Below are 21,056 nucleotides of genomic sequence, written 5' to 3' on the forward strand. Positions count from 1 at the left end.
ACAATTAATCTGGATGGTTGTACAGTCGTCTCAAATAAAACTGTGAAGGACCTCGGCGTTACTCTGGACCCTGATCTCTCTTTTGAAGAACATATCAAGACTGTTTCAAGGACAGCTTTTTTCCATCTACGTAACATTGCAAAAATCAGAAACTTTCTGTCCAAAAATTACGCAGAAAAATTAATCCATGCTTTTATTACTTCTAGGCTGGACTACTGCAATGCTCTACTTTCCGGCTACCCGGATAAAGCACTAAACAAACTTCAGTTAGTGCTAAATACGGCTGCTAGAATCCTGACTAGAACCAAAAAATTTGATCATATTACTCCAGTGCTAGCCTCCCTACACTGGCTTCCTGTTAAGGCAAGGGCTGATTTCAAGGTTTTACTGCTAACCTACAAAGCATTACATGGGCTTGCTCCTACCTATCTTTCCGATTTGGTTCTGCCGTACATACCTACACGTACGCAACGGTCACAAGACGCAGGCCTCCTAATTGTCCCTAGAATTTCTAAGCAAACGGCTGGAGGTAGGGCTTTCTCCTATAGAGCTCCATTTTTATGGAATGGTCTGCCTACCAATGTGAGAGACGCAGACTCAGTCTCAACCTTTAAGTCTTTACTGAAGACTTATCTCTTCAGTAGGTCCTATGATTAAGTATAGTCTGGCCCAGGAGTGTGAAAGTGAACGGAAAGGCTGGAGCAACGAACTGCCCTTGCTGTCTCTGCCTTGCCGGTTCCCCTCTTTCCACTGGGATTCTCTGCCTCTAACCCTTTTACAGGGGCTGAGTCACTGGCTTACTGGTGTTCTTCCATGCCGTCCATGGGAGGGGTGCGTCACTTGAGTGGGTTGAGTTACTGACGTGGTCTTCCTGTCTGGGTTGGCGCCCCCCCTTGGGTTGTGCCATGGCGGAGATCATTGTGGGCTATACTCGGCCTTGTCTTAGGACGGTAAGTTGGTGGTTGGAGACATCCCTCTAGTGGTGTAGGGGCTGTGCTTTGGCAAAGTGGGTAGGGTTATATCCTGCCTGTTTGGCCCTGTCCGGGGGTATCATCGGATGGGGCCACAGTGTCTTCTGATCCCTCCTGTCTCAGCCTCCAGTATTTATGCTGCAGTAGTTTATGTGTCGGGGGGCTAGGGTCAGTCTGTTACATCTGGAGTATTTCTCTTGTCTTATCCGGTGTCCTGTGTGAATTTAAATATGCTCTCTCTAATTCTCTCTTTCTCTCTTTCTGTCTTTCTCTCGGAGGACCTGAGCCCTAGGACCATGCCTCAGGACTACCTGGTATGATGACTCCTTGCTGTCCCCAGTCCACCTGGCCGTGCTGCTGCTCCAGTTTCAACTGTTCTGCCTGCGGCTATGGAACCCTGACCTGTTCACCGGACGTGCTTGTTGCACCCTCGACAACTACTATGATTATTATTATTTGACCATGCTGGTCATTTATAAACATTTTAACATCTTGACCATGTTCTGTTATAATATCCACCCTGCACAGCCAGAAGAGGACTGGCCACCCCTCATAGCCTGGTTCCTCTCTAGGTTTCTTCCTAGGTTTTTGGCCTTTCTAGGGAGTTTTTCCTAGGGAGTTTTTCCTAGCCACCGTGCTTCTTTCACATGCATTGCTTGCTGTTTGGGGTTTTTAGGCTGGGTTTCTGTACAGCACTTTGAGATATCAGCTGATGTACGAAGGGCTATATAAACAAATTTGATTTGATTTGATTGAAAAACCATCCCGTAGCTATTTGCAAATACCCGGACTACAGTATATACGCCAAGCCTACCTGTAAGGTGTCCATCCCACTAGCGGGGCTGGAGTACAGCTGGCAGCGGTTAGATGAAAGTGAATTAGTGTTAAGGTGAATAGATTAGAGGAATAAAGTTGTTGACACACTGCTTCTGATCACGCCACCTGATTGCTCAATCATCATCAACATAATTATTCTCTCTCTCAAATTCATAGCCAACCAACTTTCACCAAGCTAACCGATGTCAAACACTGCCAAGTGGAGAAGCTGTCAAATCCATTCAATCTACAGGAGTAGCAGGGTAAAACCGTGAGAAGTATACCTAATTCCAGTGATCTGACCCTGGTTACATTTCACAACATCTCTGTCAGAGAGAGAGAAGAGCAGGGGACTTGGCCATTAACTGCTAGTCAGCTATCAAAGCACTTCATGGTGAGAAATGGTCTTTCAAGAGGAACTATACAATGATTAAGTTCTGCCTTGCCTCAGAATGCTCACAAAGGTTATCAACGCTATCACACGAATAGCCATAGGGAAGAAAATAGAGAGATATCATTGGATCACTGGAAATAACACCAGTGGCTGTTGAAACCTGGTAAAAGGAGATTGAGAACATTGTGTGAAGTCCGGTATGCACATGCTCATTAAAATCCGCCATGAAAGGTTGCATCTCCCTATGCCACCCCTTAGTCGGAGGGTGTGGGTGTGTGGGTGAGTGTGTGCACGTGTATGTATTTTCCTCAGACATAAACTCACAGAAGAATGGTGAGATGTACTCTGTCTGCATATGCATCCACAAAGGACAACAGATTGAGCACGTTTGTATCTTCGGAGTAACTTATCCATTTCTCTCAGAATGTTCAACTGTGGAAGGACAAACACAAACAGCATCATCAACATGTTTCCAGTTGTTATATGAAGCCTCCAGACTACAGGAAGACTAACGTGTATAATGAGAAAGGAACACACAGATTCCCAGTATAAATAAACCACCAAAAAAGAAACATTACATAACAAATGTATGATTAAACGTTCCCTACAGGGTTGGGGTCAATTTGAATTGAAGCAGTCAATTCAGGAACGAAAACTGAAATTTTCATTGACTTTTCAATAAACTGAAGAGAAGCTATTTATTTCAAACATAGTTCCACGTTTGAATTTTAAATTCAAATCACCTCCTGAATTGAGTGACACTGAACACAAAAACGATCTTGATGGTGACATTTTGGAAAGCAGTGAGGCAGGTTGTAGGCCTATGGGGGTGTGTATGGATAGAGTGTGTTTCAGACATGAATGGTTCTGGTAGCAAGGTTATTTAGACTTTGGCTGCGTTTACACAGGCAGCCCAATTCCAAACTTTTGCCCAATTATTGGCAATAATTGAACATCCTGAGAGAAATGGTTGAGCGACTCATAAGATACAAAAGTGCTCAATCTGTGGTCAGAGTAGAGGAGAGGTGGGGAGAGGGGAGGTGGAGAGGTCTGATGGGGGAGGGGAGGTGGTGAGGTGGAGAGGGGAGGTGGAGAGGTCTGATGGGGGAGAGGTGAGGTGGAGAGGTCGGATGGGGGAGGGGAGGTGGGGAGGGGGAGAGGTCGGATGGGGGGAGAGGGGAGGTGGGGAGGGGGAAAGGGGAGGAGGAGAGGTCGAATGGGGGAGATGGGAGGTGGAGAGGTGGGATGGGGAAGAGGGGAGGTGGAGAGGTCGGATGGGGGGAGAGGGGAGGTGGAGAGGTCGGATGGGGGAGAGGGGAGGTGGAGAGGTTGGATGGGGAGAGGGGAGGTGGAGAGGGGAGGTGGAGAGGTCGTATGAGGGAGAGAGGGGAGGTGGAGAGGTCAGATGGGGGAGAGGGGCGGTGGAGAGGGGAGGTGGAGAGGTCGGATGGGGAGAGGGGAGGTGGAGAGGTTGGATGGGGGAGAGGGGAGGTGGAGAGTTGGGATGGGGAGAGGGGAGGTGGAGGAGGGGAGGTGGAGAGGTGGGATGGGGAGAGGGGAGGTGGGGAGGGGGAGAGGGGAGGTGGAGAGGTGGGATGGGGAGTGGGAAGGGGGGGAGGGGGAGAGGGTAGATGGAGAGGTTGGGAGAGGGGTGGTCAGATGGGGGAGAAGGGAGGTGGAAAGGTCGGATGGGGGGAGAGGGGAGGTGGGAGAGAGGGGAGTTGGGATGGGGGAGTGGGGAGGTTGGATGGGGGAGAGGGGAGGTGGAGAGGTGGGATGGGGAGAGGGGAGGTGGGGGGGATGGGAGAGAGGGGAGTTGGGATGGGGGAGTGGGGAGGTCGGATGGGGGAGAGGGGAGGTGGACAGGTGGGATGGGGAGAGGGGAGGTGGGGGGATGGGAGAGAGGGGAGATGGAGAGGTTGGATGGGGGAGACGGGAGGTGGAGAGGTTGGATGGGGGAGACGGGAGGTGGAGAGGTCGGATGGGGGAGACGGGAGGTGGAGAGGTCGGATGGGGGAGACGGGAGGTGGAGAGGTTGGATGGGGGAGACGGGAGGTGGAGAGGTTGGATGGGGGAGACGGGAGGTGGAGAGGTTGGATGGGGGAGACGGGAGGTGGAGAGGTCGGATGGGGGAGACGGGAGGTGGAGAGGTCGGATGGGGGAGACGGGAGGTGGAGAGGTTGGATGGGGGAGACGGGAGGTGGAGAGGTTGGATGGGGAGACAGGGGAGGTCAGATGGGGGGACAGAGGAGGTGGGAAGGTCAGATGGGGGAACAGGGGAGTTCAGATGGGGGGACAGGGGAGGTCAGATAGGGGGACAGGGGAGGTCAGATGGGGGGACAGGGGAGGTCAGATGGGGGGCCAGGGGAGGTCAGATGGGGGGACAGGGGAGGTGGGAAGATCAGATGGGGGGACAGGGGAGGTCAGATGGGGGGACAGGGGAGGTGGGAAGGTCAGATGGGGGGACAGGGGAGGTGGGAAGGTTAGATGGGGGGACAGGGGAGGTCAGATGGGGGGACAGGGGAGGTAAGAAGGTCAGATGGGGGGACAGGGGAGGTCAGATGGGGGGACAGGGGAGGTCAGATGGGGGGACAGGGGAGGTGGGAAGGTCAGATGGGGGAACAGGGGAGTTCAGATGGGGGGACAGGGGAGGTCAGATGGGGGGACAGGGGAGGTCAGATGGGGGGACAGGGGAGGTGGGAAGGTCAGATGGGGGGACAGGGGAGGTCAGATGGGGGGACAGGGGAGGTCAGTTGGGGGGACAGGGGAGGTCAGATGGGGGGACAGGGGAGTTCAGATGGGGGGGTGGGGAGGTCAGATGGGGGGACAGGAGGGGGGAAGGTCAGATGGGGGAACAGGGGAGATGAGATGGGGGGACAGGGGGGGTGGGAAGGTCAGATGGGGGAACAGGGGAGGTGGGAAGGTCAGATGGGGGGACAGGGGAGGTGGGAAGGTCAGATGGGGGGACAGGGGAGGTGGGGAGGTCAGATGGGGGGACAGGGGAGGTGGGGAGGTCAGATGGGGGACAGGGGAGGTGGGAAGGTCAGATGGGGGGACAGGGGAGGTGGGAAGGTCAGATGGGGGGACAGGGGAGGTGGGAAGGTCAGATGGGGGGACAGGGGAGGTGGGAAGGTCAGATGGGGGGACAGGGGAGGTGGGAAGGTCAGATGGGGGAACAGGGGAGATGAGATGGGGGGACAGGGGGGGTGGGAAGGTCAGATGGGGGGACAGGGGGGGGGGGGGGAAGGTCAGATGGGGGAACAGGGGAGGTGGGAATGTCGGCCTTCTCAGGATGTATGATATGTATTAGAGTTGATCCACAGGAGAGCAGCAGCAGAACACCACACCTCCTGAGCCCACTGTCAATTACACCACACTTTAAAGAGGCTGCTGGCTGATGACTCAGCACTGCTCTGGGTCTGTGTGTGTATAGAGGTCAACTAAAAACATAAACAGGTACAGTCGCTAGCTCTACTTGTTCAAACACCATAAGAAAATAGTGACAATGTCAGTTCTTCCTAAAAACATTGATTTCCATGTACCTTCTCTGTAGCTTGTTAAAGCATTTATGTGATTCTGTAGATCAGTTCAGTTTCTGATGCAGACGAGTTATTGTAAATTAAACATGAGACTCAGCCTGGAGGAGTAAAATATCTCCTATCGCCCATCTCACATTGGCATCCATATTTCATATGGAACATAGACCTACTGAGCTGTTTGATCAGAACGCATCTCTATTGGAGAAAACTATGGTATCTAATGCAGAGATAACTGTGTTATTATAGGAGTATTTCTTAGCAGTCTAAGACATGATCATAATACAACAATCATCGTGATCAGAATAGCAAAACAAGTGCACTAACCACTTCCTGTTCCCGTTTGAATGTTTTTTGTTTTGTGTTTTTTCCACGGATGCCGCAGTACGCTCTCTCAAAGAGTTACTGTAGCTAGGCCTTATGGTAAACAACAAAACACTGAGAACAAATGCTTTTTCGATTCGAGCGTTTCACACTTGTGCAGACAGGCAGCAGACAGCAGTTATAAATATCTCCATCAGTAGGCTGGGTCTGAATGTGTTCGCAGAGCTGATCTCACATCAGCACCAGGAAGAGAGGGAGGGAAAGGAGGTGGGGGGGAAGAGTGGAGAGGGCTAAAAATAGCAACCAGCCGCCTGGCTGGCTTCATCTCCCCTGGATTACATGAGCCCCTAACCTCCGTCCCCTCTCTGCTCTGCTCTGACTAGAACTATACTTCTCTACTGCCTAGTCTGAGGATGACAAAACTGTTCTCGCTCTCCCTCTCAGGAGAAACTCTCACTCTCTCTCCCCTAGAAGCTCTTTCCCTCTCAATCTCTCTCATTCTCTCAATACGGGCAAGGGAAGGCCACTCTCTTTCATTAAGAAAATGCTTACATAGGACTTTGAGAGAGAAGGGAGGGGACGGGGGAGGTGGAGAGAGGATGAATCAATTCATGGGAAGGTGAAGTTTCTGCCAAGATAATATGAATGGAAGTAGAGGAGGGGATGTAACATATTTGATATCTTAGTCTTTATGGCTGTAAAGTTTGCCATCACTTGTAGGTTTGTTTATCTGGGGTTTTCAATATCTGATCATAAATGACTCTACCACCACAGGATTTTATTCATCGAGTTCAATGGTTATTTATCAGGGATGTAAACTGCTGAGGGCCCAAAAAGGTGACACTTTTCTTGTCGCACTGAAACATGTAATAAATCCCTGCCAGGGGGGAAATCCAGGTTAACTAATTAAACAACAAAAATAATATGATCTACATGATCAGTCTCTGTGTTTAAAATAAAACGTGGTTCATCTGACCCTAACTCACAGCTAAAACATGTCATGTATTTGTTGCCTAGACTTTACTGCAAATGACACTCAAGTCTTAAGAAAAAAAACAATACACTAATATTGCAGTTAGCCATGACAGCCTTTATAATATAATGCTTGTGACCACACACGCATATAAATATTGCACTTGGGGGGCAAAAAAAATAATCTTAAAAGTAGAAATAGAATGAAACAGACAGACATTCTATTTTTGCTCTATTACAGTGGCCACTATAATGGCTACATGTGTGCAAAAATAACATCCACTGAGTAAATAATTTAACAATTCCACCTCACTCATACAAAAGTGTTACTGTCAAGTTCAACACAACAAAAGCAATCTCTTTGGGCTACACTGCACATTATTACATTGTACACTTTCTGCCTGTGGACATCTGTTCTACAATGTACCAGCAGAGCATGATACCCTTTGTTGGCATAATTGATCTCTTTCAGGCAGAGATTACACTTGTCATACCCCTTTTATCCACTGTATTGAAAGAGGGAAAGTGTGTGGCATTTATTTCACCTCTATAGTGGCATCCAGCTTAAGCCAGGCCCAGCTCCAGCTACACTTGATCCCTGAATCCACTTGTTTAACAAGCAACGCCTCATTTTCACCCAATTGGTTAGGTTACTAACGTTAGCTCATCTGATGTTGTAAAGTTAGCTAGCTAGCTGTCTGACTTTATTAGCCAGCTAACTTTCAAACAATAAACTAAATTATTTGATCAGCGTAGTTGGCTAATGTTGCTCAACATTTCTCTGGCTAGCTAACGGAGAATTCGATCCAGCTACTATAGCAAGATACTTAACAATGTTAACAATACTTGTTCCACCACACTTTCTCCCTCACCTCAAACTTTCCAAATGCCAGTTGTTTTTCAGTTACAGCTCATGAAGTACGCTTCATCACCTTCTCACCCCCGTCTCCGATGGTCAGGCTTCTCACCTACCTCTTCTTTATCGTTCAGGGACGCGCTGCTGTAACTGGCAAACTGCCTTTGCACCCTACTGCTGTCTTTCCAGTGCGCGCACTGATTCTGTAACAAGCAAATTGGTTGTCTCTTCTCTCTTCAGTCACGTGCTACATTCAGCCAGTATTGCTCCAAACGCGCATCACTCGTTCACTTACAGCCAGTAGTCATCCAAAGGCCACCCTCCCCCCAAAACTTTTCTCATCGGATCGGCACGATTCACGTAGGTCACCTATTTTGGATTGAAAATGGCAAATTTTGCTGAAAGATGACTTAGTTTGCACCCCTGATAAAGACCAGATGGATTATTACTTTATTCCCTCCTCTCTACTCCCCAGGCCTGTCCCTCAAACCATTCTCTCACCTACATCTCCATATGATGGAGCTGTCCTTTTCGCACACTATTCTCTTCCTGTACTGCCTGAGTCACAACCTTGTACAGGTAAGAAAGACAGTAGAGATGCTACAGAGCAACACTGTCGCACAAACATACGCAAACACAACCAAACAAACACAAATATGCATACCACACACAAACACTATGAACCACAGCAAGACCTCAGGAAGAAAGACAGAGTGAAAATAGACAGGAAGAAAGGCAGAGCGGGGATAGTACATTAACTGATTGCAAATGTGCAAATCATTTGCGAACAGAATGGTATTTGAAAAGTGAGACTTCCTTCAACATGAGACGGTCCTTCCCCCTGACAGTCGACACATTTCTGAAAACACTTCCACTTGTCTGATGTAGTGGGGAAATTATGGGGACGAACAGTTAGCAATACAAAGGTCAAAGGACAAACTCTCACCTTCGCTTCCTGTCGACGGATTACAGAACAGCCTTAAATTTATGATATCTTATTTCCTGGGAATCGTTGAGCATAATACGCACACGCACACACGCACACACCAAGACTGAACGTAGTCCTGTGGAATTTCCAGGCAGGCTGTTATGTGTAGCTAACCACTGTAACAAATGCAGAGGAACAGAGTAGAAATATCATAATGACAAGGAATAGGAAAGTTCACCAGGTGGCTCAGAGGGAAATATCACTGGTTCCTATTGGACAGGCAGTCTGATCAGCATGGAGGCGAAGGTAAGCTAAAACACACACAAGAATATTTTGAAGATAAATACACAACTCAGAGGATGAGAGGACGAGAGTACTAAATATAGTACTAATGGTCATTAGGGAATTGTCCATGTAAATAGTTGGTCTTCAGTTCAACAGCTGTTTAGAATCTGTGGAATGTCACTCCTGAACTCAGAGCTACGTGTGCTATAGTCTGTGCATTGAGTCTGGAGCAGGGTACTTGTTATTTGGCCATTGGCCCAGTTATACTGAAAGGACTTCTGATTGGTCAACTCCAGGCTAGGGCAGGGGGTTATAAATGGCATCCTGTTTCTTTGTTCTGTGGAGAAAAGCTGAGGACAAGGGAGAATGAACATCTACCTCCCAGCATAACATCTATGATTTGTCCTCTTTGAATAAACCTATTTCTCTCCCCCTGATTTGCTTTGGAGTTTGTGTTATTGAAGAATAACATCAATTTCTAACACACACACAAAAAGGTAGATGAAGGTAAAAGCTTATCAAACACAGCAATGAGAAGGCTAAAACTAAATATAATCTATGAAGTAGAACTACAGTTGGTTGACCCAATCTGTGCACACAAGGCATTTCAGCTGCATACAGTATGAATGGGATATGTCATTATAAAATCATGGCGTTCAATAGAACGTACATTTACTTCAAGCAAAAACGGACAAAAAAGGCAGTCCATGTAGGTTTTAGTTGTTGTTGAGCTGAATATCAGGAGTGAGTCAAAGAACTACACTTCCCAGAGTGCACAAGCAGCAGCAAACCGGCTGCTTGTCACCTGATCAATCATTTTCACTGATTTGGAGCACCTGTGAAGGCATGGAGGGCGTCAGTCATTCAGAAGAACAAACTTCAGAAGGAAAACTCCAAGTTCACTCACAGGTTCAGTCCAAAGACGCCAATGGTAAAAGGCTTAAATGGTTAATTCATCTTAGTTATTTAGAATGTTATTTAAATGTTTAAACTAATTTAAGTTCATTAAAATGTTTCATTAAGATAACTTTTTGTTCTGTCTTTAAAGGTTTACAACCTAATTTACTGGCTAATTTACTGGCTAATTTACTGGACAGACCAATCAACTGAAGGCAAACTAAAAATAAAAAAGATTGAGTCGGAAAATTGAGTTGTCCCTGTGTCCTTTGGATGGTGAACAAGAGGAGGACTTGACAGTTGTTGTTTTCAGTAAGGAATAGTGGGCAGACACTATGCCATGAGTGATATTATGCATGACCTGCACTTAAATCATTAGGCTAGCTAAGAACAAATCTAGAGTGTCAGTCAAACTAAAAACAATGTTGCAGCAAAACGATGAGTCAGATGCCGCAGGAAATATGAATCCATATAGTGCCGTACATACAGTACCAGTCAAAAGTTTGGACACACCGACTCATTCAAGGGTTTTTATTTAATTATACTATTTTCTACATTGTAGAATAATAGTGACGACAACAAAACTATGAAATAACACATATGGAATCATGTAGTTACCAAAACTCTAATCAAAATATATTTTATATTGGAGATTCTTCACAGTAGCCACCCTTTGCCTTGATGACAGCTTTGCACACGCTTGGCATTCTCTCAACCAGCTTCACTTGGAATGCTTTTCCAACAGTCTTGAAGGAGTTCCCAAATATGCTGTGCACTTGTTGGTGACTTTTCCTTCACTCTGCAGTCCAACTCATCCCAAACCATCTCAATTGGGTTGAGGTCGGGTGATTGCGTAGGCCATATCATCTGATGCAGCACTCCATCACTCTACTTCTTGGTCAAATAGCCCTTGAATTTGAAATAAATCACAGACAGTGTCACTAGAAAATAGTACAAATAAAGAAAAACCCTGGAATGAGTAGGTGTCTAAACTTTTGACTGGTACTATAAACACTCAAACACAGGTAGGGAGATGCAAATCACACCTTATCCATATCTGATGTCCGTTATCCGGAATGCCCGCTCTACAAATGGACGCAAGGTGAACACGCACACACAGGGCTACATAATGGCAGAGTGACAGTTCTGGGATTACCTCTGCAGCTAAACTGTCAAAACAACCGAATCTGCACTGAGACGCTGAGCTGCCTGTATGTCATGCTCTACTCTGTTCTTAACAAGCTCAACCAGCCGACTAATGGAACGAACAGCTTCATATTTACAGTGGAGAGTTGGAGGGCAACATAAGGGAATTAAGAATGAGATTCTTCCTCCGGTATAGATTCTACATATGTAATGGGTTTTGTCAGGCGTTTTCAAAGTCTGAGACATTGTTGTAATATAAATTGCTGTAATCGCATTTATTTTATTTGCCACGCGCAATTTTAGGAGTTGTGAAATGAACATGGTACCACTGGAAAGCTGGGATAACCCTCTTTTAAAAGAATATATCCATCAAAACTGCTTTTAAAGACGTGTTTTCACTGGGATTGATTACCTTTATTCTTTGTTTCGTTCATAGGTTTATTTTTATTTTCTATTAATTTGTTCCTTATTTACAAGTTGCTCGGTCTGTTTATTGGAACACGTTTTATTGTTGTATGTAATGTGCCTGTTTCATTCTGAAAATGTCAACAACATCAAAAATGTAATAAAAAAAGCTAGAAACAGGAATAATATGTATTCAGTATTAGAGAACTGGATACAGTTTGACTTAGCTTTCCTTTCACCCTGTCCTCCTCTGTGTACCTTCTTTTCTATGTGGGAAAAGATGCAGTCTGTCTGTCCTCAGCTCCCTCCCTGCTTTTTAAACAAACAGTTACACCCACCCTAATTACCCCAACACGATAGGCTCATTATTTATCTGCAGCATCAGGAAATGGGTTGAAAGACAGACAGCAATACAAGGAGGGAAATAAAACAACCTTCGGAATGAAATTGCATGAAATTCAAATGAGTGAAGTGTCACGGAAATGATTAAGTAGAGAAATGTTCCTGCTGCAATCTCACTGTGGTAATAAAAAATAACATTGTTTAGAGAAAATAGGGGAGGAAAGGGGAGAGAAGAGGAGAGGTGTCAGTCCTACCTTGACGTGGTTGTAGTCTGTCTTGCTGGACTCGCTGCCCAGGGGCTTGGTCTCGGCCCGGGGTTTGAGGACTTGTCTCAGGGGGCTGGAGATGGGAAGGCCTGTCACACTGATCCCATCTGGAACAGCAGCAGAGACAATCAGTCAGTCAGAAGACGCACGACTACAGTAACCCCAGACTTACATTTACATTTAAGTCATTTAGCAGACGCTCTTATCCAGAGCGACTTACAAATTGGACTTCATTTCATTTAACTACATTGACAGTTGTTTAAACTCACATAAGCATAAAAACATATTGGGGGGAGAGTTTGCCTGAACCCAAAGTTATCCCTAGTCAATTCAGGAGCAACTCCCATCTCTTCTTCAAAAACGAGGACATGATCATTTAAATACATTTTGTGAGCAGAATATGAAACAGTAGCTCAAGACCTATCTTTCTTTTGATATATTTTTAACGCAGAGTTCAGAACTGTAAACAACACAATCCTCCACAGAGCCTCAGAGGAGCATGAAGGAGTTACTATTTTCAGCTAGCTACGCTACAGAATACCCCACAGTGTGACGTAGGCACTGAGCACCCAGTCTCTCTGACGTCAGTGGAAAAATCTCTGTCTCCTGAGGGAATCACTGGGCTAGCTGCTGCAAAGATCTGGGCCACAACACACACACACACTCGCCTTACGCACGCGCCAACGAACACACACACAAACACACAAAGGAGAACGACGTGGTAGGAATACCAGTTCAAACAGTTCGAGCCTGCCAGCTCTGACTCCATATTCCTCTTTGATACAAAGCTTTCCAACACATTCTACTGACATGGCTGGCATGTCCATATTCATAAATCCTCTCAGAGTAAGACTGCTGTTCTCAGATCAGTTTAGCCTTTTAGACCATAATGAATGAGATTACATGGACAGGGGGCACCTGATCCTAGATCAGAACTACTATGAGATGCTTTGTGAATATGAGCCCAGAACCACTAGAGCTGGCACAGTGTCAGTCAGCATTGTGTCTTTCTCATGCTCCATATCCTCCTCACAGAAAGAGATGATATATGCATCCGGACAGAGGGAGGTGAGGGAAAGAGGAAGAGAGAACACTGATAAACAGTCTCTCCATTGACTAGAGCTTCCATAAAGGCCTGTTTCAGCCCGTTTCCAGACACACATACATCTTCATGTCTAATCCTGACAGAGAGAGATGGAGATAAATAGACAAACAAAGAGAGAGAGAGAGAGAGAGAGAGAGAGAGAGAGAGAGAGAGAGAGAGAGAGAGAGAGAGACGGAGAGAGAGAGAGACAGAGACAGAGACGAGAGAGAGAGAGAGAGAGAGAGAGAGAGAGAGAGTAACGGGGGGAGAGATTGACGATGATGTCGCACATCACCATCCCTCTTTTCTTGCCATCACTCTCCATCTATCCCTGCCTCTTTCTCTCGCTGTCTCTCTCTCTGTCTCTCTCTCCATTCGCCTAGCGGGAGAGTCTGACACTAAATATAAATCACTACAGATTATATTAGTGACAGTGAATTGATCTAATACACAATGACACACTGAAAATCATCAACAAAGTCTTCCACAAAAGATGAGGTAATGTGAATTTCTGCAACGCCACCTCTCCGCTCCACACACACTTCTGCTTTTCATAGAAGCTGAGTCAAGGCTATTCTAGTAAAAGGGGGCCTATGACTGACTGCATTGTAAACAGAAACCCTTCTTAAATATCCTGTTGAGGGGAGAGGAACACGAGGCTGTAAAATACAAATCAACAAAGTCCCGTTCTGTTCCGTGGAGAGAGAGAGAGAGAGAGAGACAACACCTGGGCAGAGAGGTCGACTCTGGGAGCAGCTCGCACAGGACCTTTGACCCTCCATTACCATATGTTAGTTTATTCGAAGAATCACAGGTAGACAATTTCCGCCCTACACAACGAGAGAGAGAGCGAGAGAAAGAGTACTCACAAGGCGTCTCAGAATAAGGGAGAGAGGGTGAGGGAGAGAGAAAGAGAGAGAGCGGGAGTAGGAATCACAATTCCTTGGTATTATTTTAGGAGCTATATGAATCAAAAGTAGCCCAGGTGAGACTGACAGATAACGAGAGACAGAAAATAAACATGAATAAATTATAGTGGCTCTTTTCAAAAGCCCACACTTCCTGCTGTCATTATTACAACATCAAACATCCAAATTACAAGCAGGCAGGAGGTTCTTTCAGATGGCGGGAGAGCAGTAGAGGGAGAAAGGGAGAGAGATGAGTAGAGGCCGAGAGAAAGAGATGTAGAGTGAAGGAGAGAGAATAACAGCAAGAAAGAAATCAGAGAGAAGGAGAGATGAGGGAGCAGCAAAGGGAGAGAGATGATGAGAGGGAATGAGAGTGAGATAATGCAGGATCTGAACAAATTATTGCTATCATTACTCACAGCCATTTGAGTCATACTAAATACAGCATTACAGACAGAACCACATCATCCAGACAGACAGAGCAAATAAAGATGTTATTTTACTATCAATCCCTCATAGATGGTTCTAATCACATTTATCTTGCGAGTTGACAAAGTGAACAATATGTCTTCCATCGTACATCTTATTGTCATTTTACATCTATGAATGCTTATGTACTGCTTACTAATGTGTTATGTATGGATGATGACTGTTAAAGACATGCAGGGGCGCAACTTTGGTTTTTGAAGTGGGGGGGGACCTAATTATTATTGTTTATTGTTATATCCAGTCGGATAAAACTGAACTCACTCAACTAAATGACTATCGCCCCGTGGCACTCCTGTCATCATGAAGTGCTTTGAGAAACTAATCAAGGACCATATCACCTCCACCCTACCTGATACCCTAGACCCACTCCTGTCACGCTAGGTCCACAGACGATGCAATCGCCATCACACTGCCCTATCCCATCTGGACAAGAGGAATACCTACGTAAGAATGCTGTTCATTGACTACAGCTCAGCATTCAACACCATAGTACCCTCCAAACTCCTCTCTAAGCTTGAGTCCCTGGGTCTTGACCCCGCCCTGTACAACTGGGTCCTGGACTTCCTGACGGGCCGCCCCCATGTGGTTAAGGTAGGAAAGAACATCTCCACTTCGCTTATCCTCAACACCGGGGCCCCACAAGGGTGCGTGCTCAGTCCCCTCCTGTATTCCCTGTTCACCCACGACTGCGTGGCCATGCACACCTCCAACTCAATCATCAAGTTTGCAGACGACACTACAGTGGTGGGCTTGATTACCAACAACGACGAGACAGACTACAGGGAAGAGGTGAGGGCCCTCGGAGTGTGGTGTCAGGAAAATAACCTCTCACTCAATGTCAGCAAAACAAAAAGAGATGACCGTGGACTTTAGGAAACAGCAGAGGGAGCACCCCCCTATCCACATCGACGGGACAGTAGTGGAGAAGGTGGAACGTTTTAAAGTTCCTCGGTGTACATATCACCGACAAACTAAAATGGTCCACACACACAGACAGTGTGGTGAAGAAGGCGCAACAGCGCCTCTTCAACCTCAGCAGGCTGAGAAAATTTGGCTTGTCACCGAAAACCCTCATTAACTTTTACAAGTGCACAATCGAGAGTATCCTGTCGGGCCGTATCACCGCCTGGTACAGCAACTGCACCACCCACAACCGCAAGGCTCTCCAGAGGGTAGTGAGGTCTGAACAACGCATCACCGGGGCAAACTACCTGCCCTCCAGGACACCTACAACACCTGATGTCACAGGAAGGCAAAAACAATCATCAACGACAACAACCACCCGAGCCACTGCCTGTTCACCCCGCTATCATCCAGAAGGTGAGGTCAGAACAGGTGCATCAAAGCTGGGACCGAGAGACTGAAAAACAGCTTCTATCTCAATGCCATCAGATTGTTAAACAGCAATCACTAACAGACAGGCGGCTGCCTACCTACAGACTTGATATCATTGGCCACTTTAATAAATTGAACACTAGTCACTTTAATAATGTTTACATATCTCACATTACTTATCTCATATGTATATGCTGTATACTACACCATCTATTCCATATTATCTACTGCATCTTAGTCGCTCTGTCACTGCTCATCCATATATTTTATATTTATATATTCTCATCCCATTCTTTTAGTAGATTGTGTGTATTAGGTTTTGTTGTGGAATTGTTAGATATTACCTGTTAGATACTGCTACACTGTCAGATCTAGAAGCATAAGTATTTAGCGACACTCACAATAACATCTGCTAACCATGTGTATGTGACCAATACAATTTGATTTGATTTTGATAAACACTCCAAACAGTCTACCCAACCGCTCAGAGGCGTCCCATGGTCCTTTAGCATATCGTTGCCTCATTTCTAGGGAGACAAAAATGCTATTTCATTAAATGTTGGAATGTCGACCCCCGTCCCCAGTGAAAGTTGCTCCCCTAACAAAGTATTTTTTTTCAAATCCCACTTTGAGCTGGATGTCTCAATGTGTAGTTCATGCTTGCATAATCTATGAGCAGAATTAATGTTTTACCAAAATTAGCCTCAAAATCCCTAGCTTGAAAGCAACTGTTTTCTTGAAGCTCTGCCACACCATTTTCCCTATATTTCCCCCCACTTAAGACAGCCCCCTAGCAATTTGAGTTCTGGCCAATGAGCTTCAGTCCCTCGCATTTTAATGACTGCTAGCAAGAGGCCTGCCCAGCACTGTCCAATGAGGTTGCAGGGCGGGCCCAACGGCTCAGCGGACACAGCAGAGAGAGAGCAAGAGAGCGAAAGAGCAATGACGTGGTGCACATATCTGCAAATATGTGATGTACTACGCAATTTTTAGGGACCACTTTTGGCTCGTGAGCGCTACTTTCAGGACTACTGGCTAAAAGTATACACAAAGTACACAAAAGTACCAGAGAACCTCTTTAATAATAAGTACTTTTTAGGAATCAAATATTTTTGACAGAAAGAAACGTCATAGACATACAGTTGAAGTCGGAAGTTTACATACACCTTAGCCAAATACATTTAAATTCAGTTTTTCACAATTCCTGACATTTAATCCTAGTAAAAATGCCCCGTCTTAGGTCAGTTAGGATCACCACATTATGTTAAGAATATGAAATGTCAGAATAATAGAAGAGAGAATAATTTATTTCAGCTTTTATTTCTTTCATCACATTCCCAGTGGGTTATTAGTTTACATACACTCAATTAGTATTTGGTAGCATTGCTTTTAAATTGTTTAACTTGGGTAAAATATTTCAGGTAGCCTTCCACAAGCGTCCCACAATAAGTTGGGTGAATTTTGGCCCATTCCTCCTGACAGAGCTGGTGTAACTGAGTCAGGTTTGTAGGCCTCCTTGCTCGCACACGCTTTTTCAGTTTTGCCCACACATTATCTAAGGGATTGAGGCCAGGGCTTTGTCATGGCCACTCAAATACCTTGACTTTGTTGTCCTTAAGCCATTTTGCCACAACTTTGGAAGTATGCTTTGGGTCATTGTCCATTTGGAAGACTCATTTGGGACCAAGCTTTAACTTCCTGACTGATGTCTTGACATGTTGCTTCAATATATCCACATAATTTTCCCCCCTCATGATGCAATCTATATTGTGAAGTGCACCAGTCCCTCCTGCAGCAAAGCACCCCCACAACGTGATGCTGCCACCCCCGTGCTTCACGGTTGGGATGCTGTTCTTCGGCTTGCAAGCCTCCCCCTTTTTCCTCCAAACATAACGATGGTCATTATGGCAAAACAGTCTATTTTATCAGACCAGAGGAAATTTCTCCAAAAAGTATGATCTTTGTCCCCATGTGCAGTTCCATGGGGACAAAGGGGCGGCAGGTAGCCTAGTGGTTAGAGCGTTGGACTTGTAACCGAAAGGTTGCAAGATCGAATCCCCGAGCTGACAAGGTAAAAACCTGTCATTCTGCCCCTGAACAAGTCAGTTAACCCACTGTTCCTAGGCCGTCATTGAAAATTAGAATTTGTTCTTAACTGACTTTCCTAGTTAAATAAAGATAAAATAACATTTACAATTTTTTTTTAACCGTGGTCTGGCTTTTTATGGCGGTTTTGGAGCAGAGGCTTCTTCCTTGCTTCCTTCCTTCCTTGCATTTCAGGTTAAGTCCATATAGGACTTGTTTTACTGTGGATATAGATACTTTTGTACCCGTTTCCTCCAGCATCTTCACAAGGTCCTTTGATGTTGTTCTCCGATTGATTTGAACTTTTCGCACCAAAGTATATTCATCTCTAGGAGACAGAACATGTCTCCTCCTGAGCGGTATGACGGCTGCATGGTCCCATGGTGTTTATACTTGCGTACTATTGTTCGTACAGATGAACGTGGTACCTTCAGGTGTTTGGAAATTGCTCCCAAGGATGAACCAGACTTGTGGAGGTCTACATTTTTTTCTGAGGTCTTGGCTGATTTCTTTAGATTTTCCCATGATGTCAAGCAAAGAGGCACTGATCTTGAAGGTAGGCCTTGAAATACATCCACAGGTACACCTCCAATTGACTCAAATAACGTCAATTAGCCTATCAGAAGCTTCTAAAGCCATGACATCATTTTCTGGAATTTTCCAAGCTGTTTAAAGGCACAGTCAACTTAGTGTATGTAAACTTCTGACCCACTGGAATTGTGATACAGTGAATTATAAGTGAAATAATCTGTCTGGAAACAATTGTTGAAAAAATTACTTGTGTCATGCACAAAGTAGATGTCCTAACTGACTTGCCAAAACTATAGGTTGTTAACAAGAAATTTGTGGAGTGGTTGAAAAACAAGTTTAAATGACTCCAACCTAAGTGTATGTAAACTTCCGACTTCAACTGTAGATACCGGTTTTATCAAACAAGCTGTCAAAAAGTATTAAAGTCCCACAATTACCAAAGAGGTTTATAACATTTTCAATAAATAATTGGTCAATTAAATCCATAATGGGATCCATAGTACTGATCAAAATACTGTTCAGTTCAAATTTCAGGTTTCAATAGCACTTTAAATGGTCGCTGCACTCTGTTGATTGAGCCAATAGAATAATTGGTCCCCTGAAATGAGGGTCCATTCAGTCTATACAGACATACTGGGCTGAATAGAAGAGACTCATTGAGCTGCTGTCGCTCCTGCCTCTGGAACCCAACAGATTATGGCATTACAATGTAGAATGGAAGCTTCGTAATAGTCAGTCAATTGCAGGAACTGATCTTCATATAATAATAATAAGACTTAGTTCACTCTGAATACCTTAAAGTCATATCTAGGTATGTTTGAAGAAACATTTTTATGTTAATCAAATAGGTATAGTCTGTCTATCTTCTGCATATTCTGTAATCCTATCACACTGGTAATGTGATGAGCTGAATAGGCAAGGACGAATCGCAACTCTCCCCAAAGCAGAATGACATCATCTGCAAAGAAGTCCGTTGATTGACAGATATTCTATCTGCGGTACATTGGGAACATTACGAGCGGAGCGACAAGAAGGTTACAACACTGACAGCCCCCCTCCCCCCTCTGTAATTACGCCGTCTTTTCTAAATGAATCTCCCTGGCAGTTTTACTTCCTTTTAATGACGTTGTTGTACGCTGACATTTCAGCATCCATGGGCTAATGTGTTTATACTGTCTGCTATGCCCATCTTTTACCTGCTCCTCGCCTCCCTAGGACGACCAGACACTAGTCCCTAGCTCTTATTGAGATGGGGAGGACGACTAGGGCACTGGCTGGAGACTTCAGCCAACACACACAGAATAATATAAAATATTCTACTTAGCATACGCTTTTATCCAAAGCCAATTACAGTGGAGTGAGTGCATACTTGTTGCATACATTATTAAAAAGGGTATGAGACCCCTGCGGTAATTGAACCAACAACTAGGGCTGGCACAATTATCGTATAATTGCGTAACCGTCCATTATGGACAATAACCGTGAACAAAAAAGAATAATCTTCATTATCGTCGTACCCATTATACGGGTTGAAAATGGCACTGACAAACGGCTGAGTTGAAACGCAGTGGCTGTACAGTAACATGCTATAGATGACATCAGAACTCTGACTCTGAGCTTCAGAGCTGAACTTGAGCATTTGCGTGAGAAGTTTCCCGCATCCATCCTGCTAATTGGGCAACTTTTACACATTTTTGTTGTCTGAATGAGGGAAATTATGTAAATGAAGAGGACTATGTATTTTGAAAGATGAGACGTTGAAGATTATAATGAATACCGCTTTGATGTCATACAAGCAAGCCAAACACCTGTGAATCCAAACGTGCCCTTCACATGTTCATGTCATATCCAGTGTCAATGATTATGATCACTATATTTTAGGTGCAGTTACAAGATGACATGGCGTCATTTTTTATTTAACTAGGCAAGTCAGTTAAGAACAAATTCTTATTTACAATGACGGCCTACCACGGCCAAAACCGGACGACGCTGAGCCAATTGTGCGCCGCCCTATGGGACTCCCAATCACAGCCAGATGTGATGCAGCCTGGATTCGAACCAGGGACTGCAGTGACACCTCTTGCACTGAGATGCCTGGGCCACTCTGGAGCCCTCATACCCTGGGTTGTTCTGAATGCACTCATGACAAAATGATTATCGGTTTCCCTGAATTGCAATGTGAAAGCCTGTAAAATCGTATTTTAGAACTTAGCTAGTCATGTTGGCAATAGAACAGGCTTTCCCATGATGCCCACCTGACCTAGACTGCGATTTATAATGGACCGTTTTTGGATTGCGGAAACAACAGTAATTGTGTGATGGCGGAGATGCAGGGTTGTTCCAAACAAAACAACCACAAGTCTGCTTGCTCTAGTTCATTTACGGTACAGCTAGGAAAGCTCAAAATAGCACCTTAAAGTTGAAGACTCTTCTTTGAGTCATAAAAGTGCATTGAAATGACTTAGGAACTGTGAACACTTTGGAGA

At 45.1% G+C, this 21,056-nt stretch overlaps 1 protein-coding gene across 3 annotated transcripts in view; it reads right to left on the minus strand.

Moving 5' to 3' along the window:
• Positions 1-21,056, minus strand: part of trappc9 (trafficking protein particle complex subunit 9) — a 298,405-nt gene that overhangs the window by 146,402 nt on the left and 130,947 nt on the right. For all 3 annotated transcript variants that reach the window (XM_014177781.3, XM_082970084.1, XM_014177782.3), the window contains one exon: positions 12,127-12,245. In XM_014177781.3, the coding sequence (XP_014033256.1) occupies positions 12,127-12,245 (119 nt within the window). The remainder of the gene's footprint in view (positions 1-12,126; positions 12,246-21,056) is intronic.

Source organism: Salmo salar, chromosome 27 (assembly GCF_965601325.2).
Source record: "Salmo salar chromosome 27, fSalSal1, whole genome shotgun sequence".
Classification (NCBI taxonomy): domain Eukaryota; kingdom Metazoa; phylum Chordata; class Actinopteri; order Salmoniformes; family Salmonidae; genus Salmo; species Salmo salar.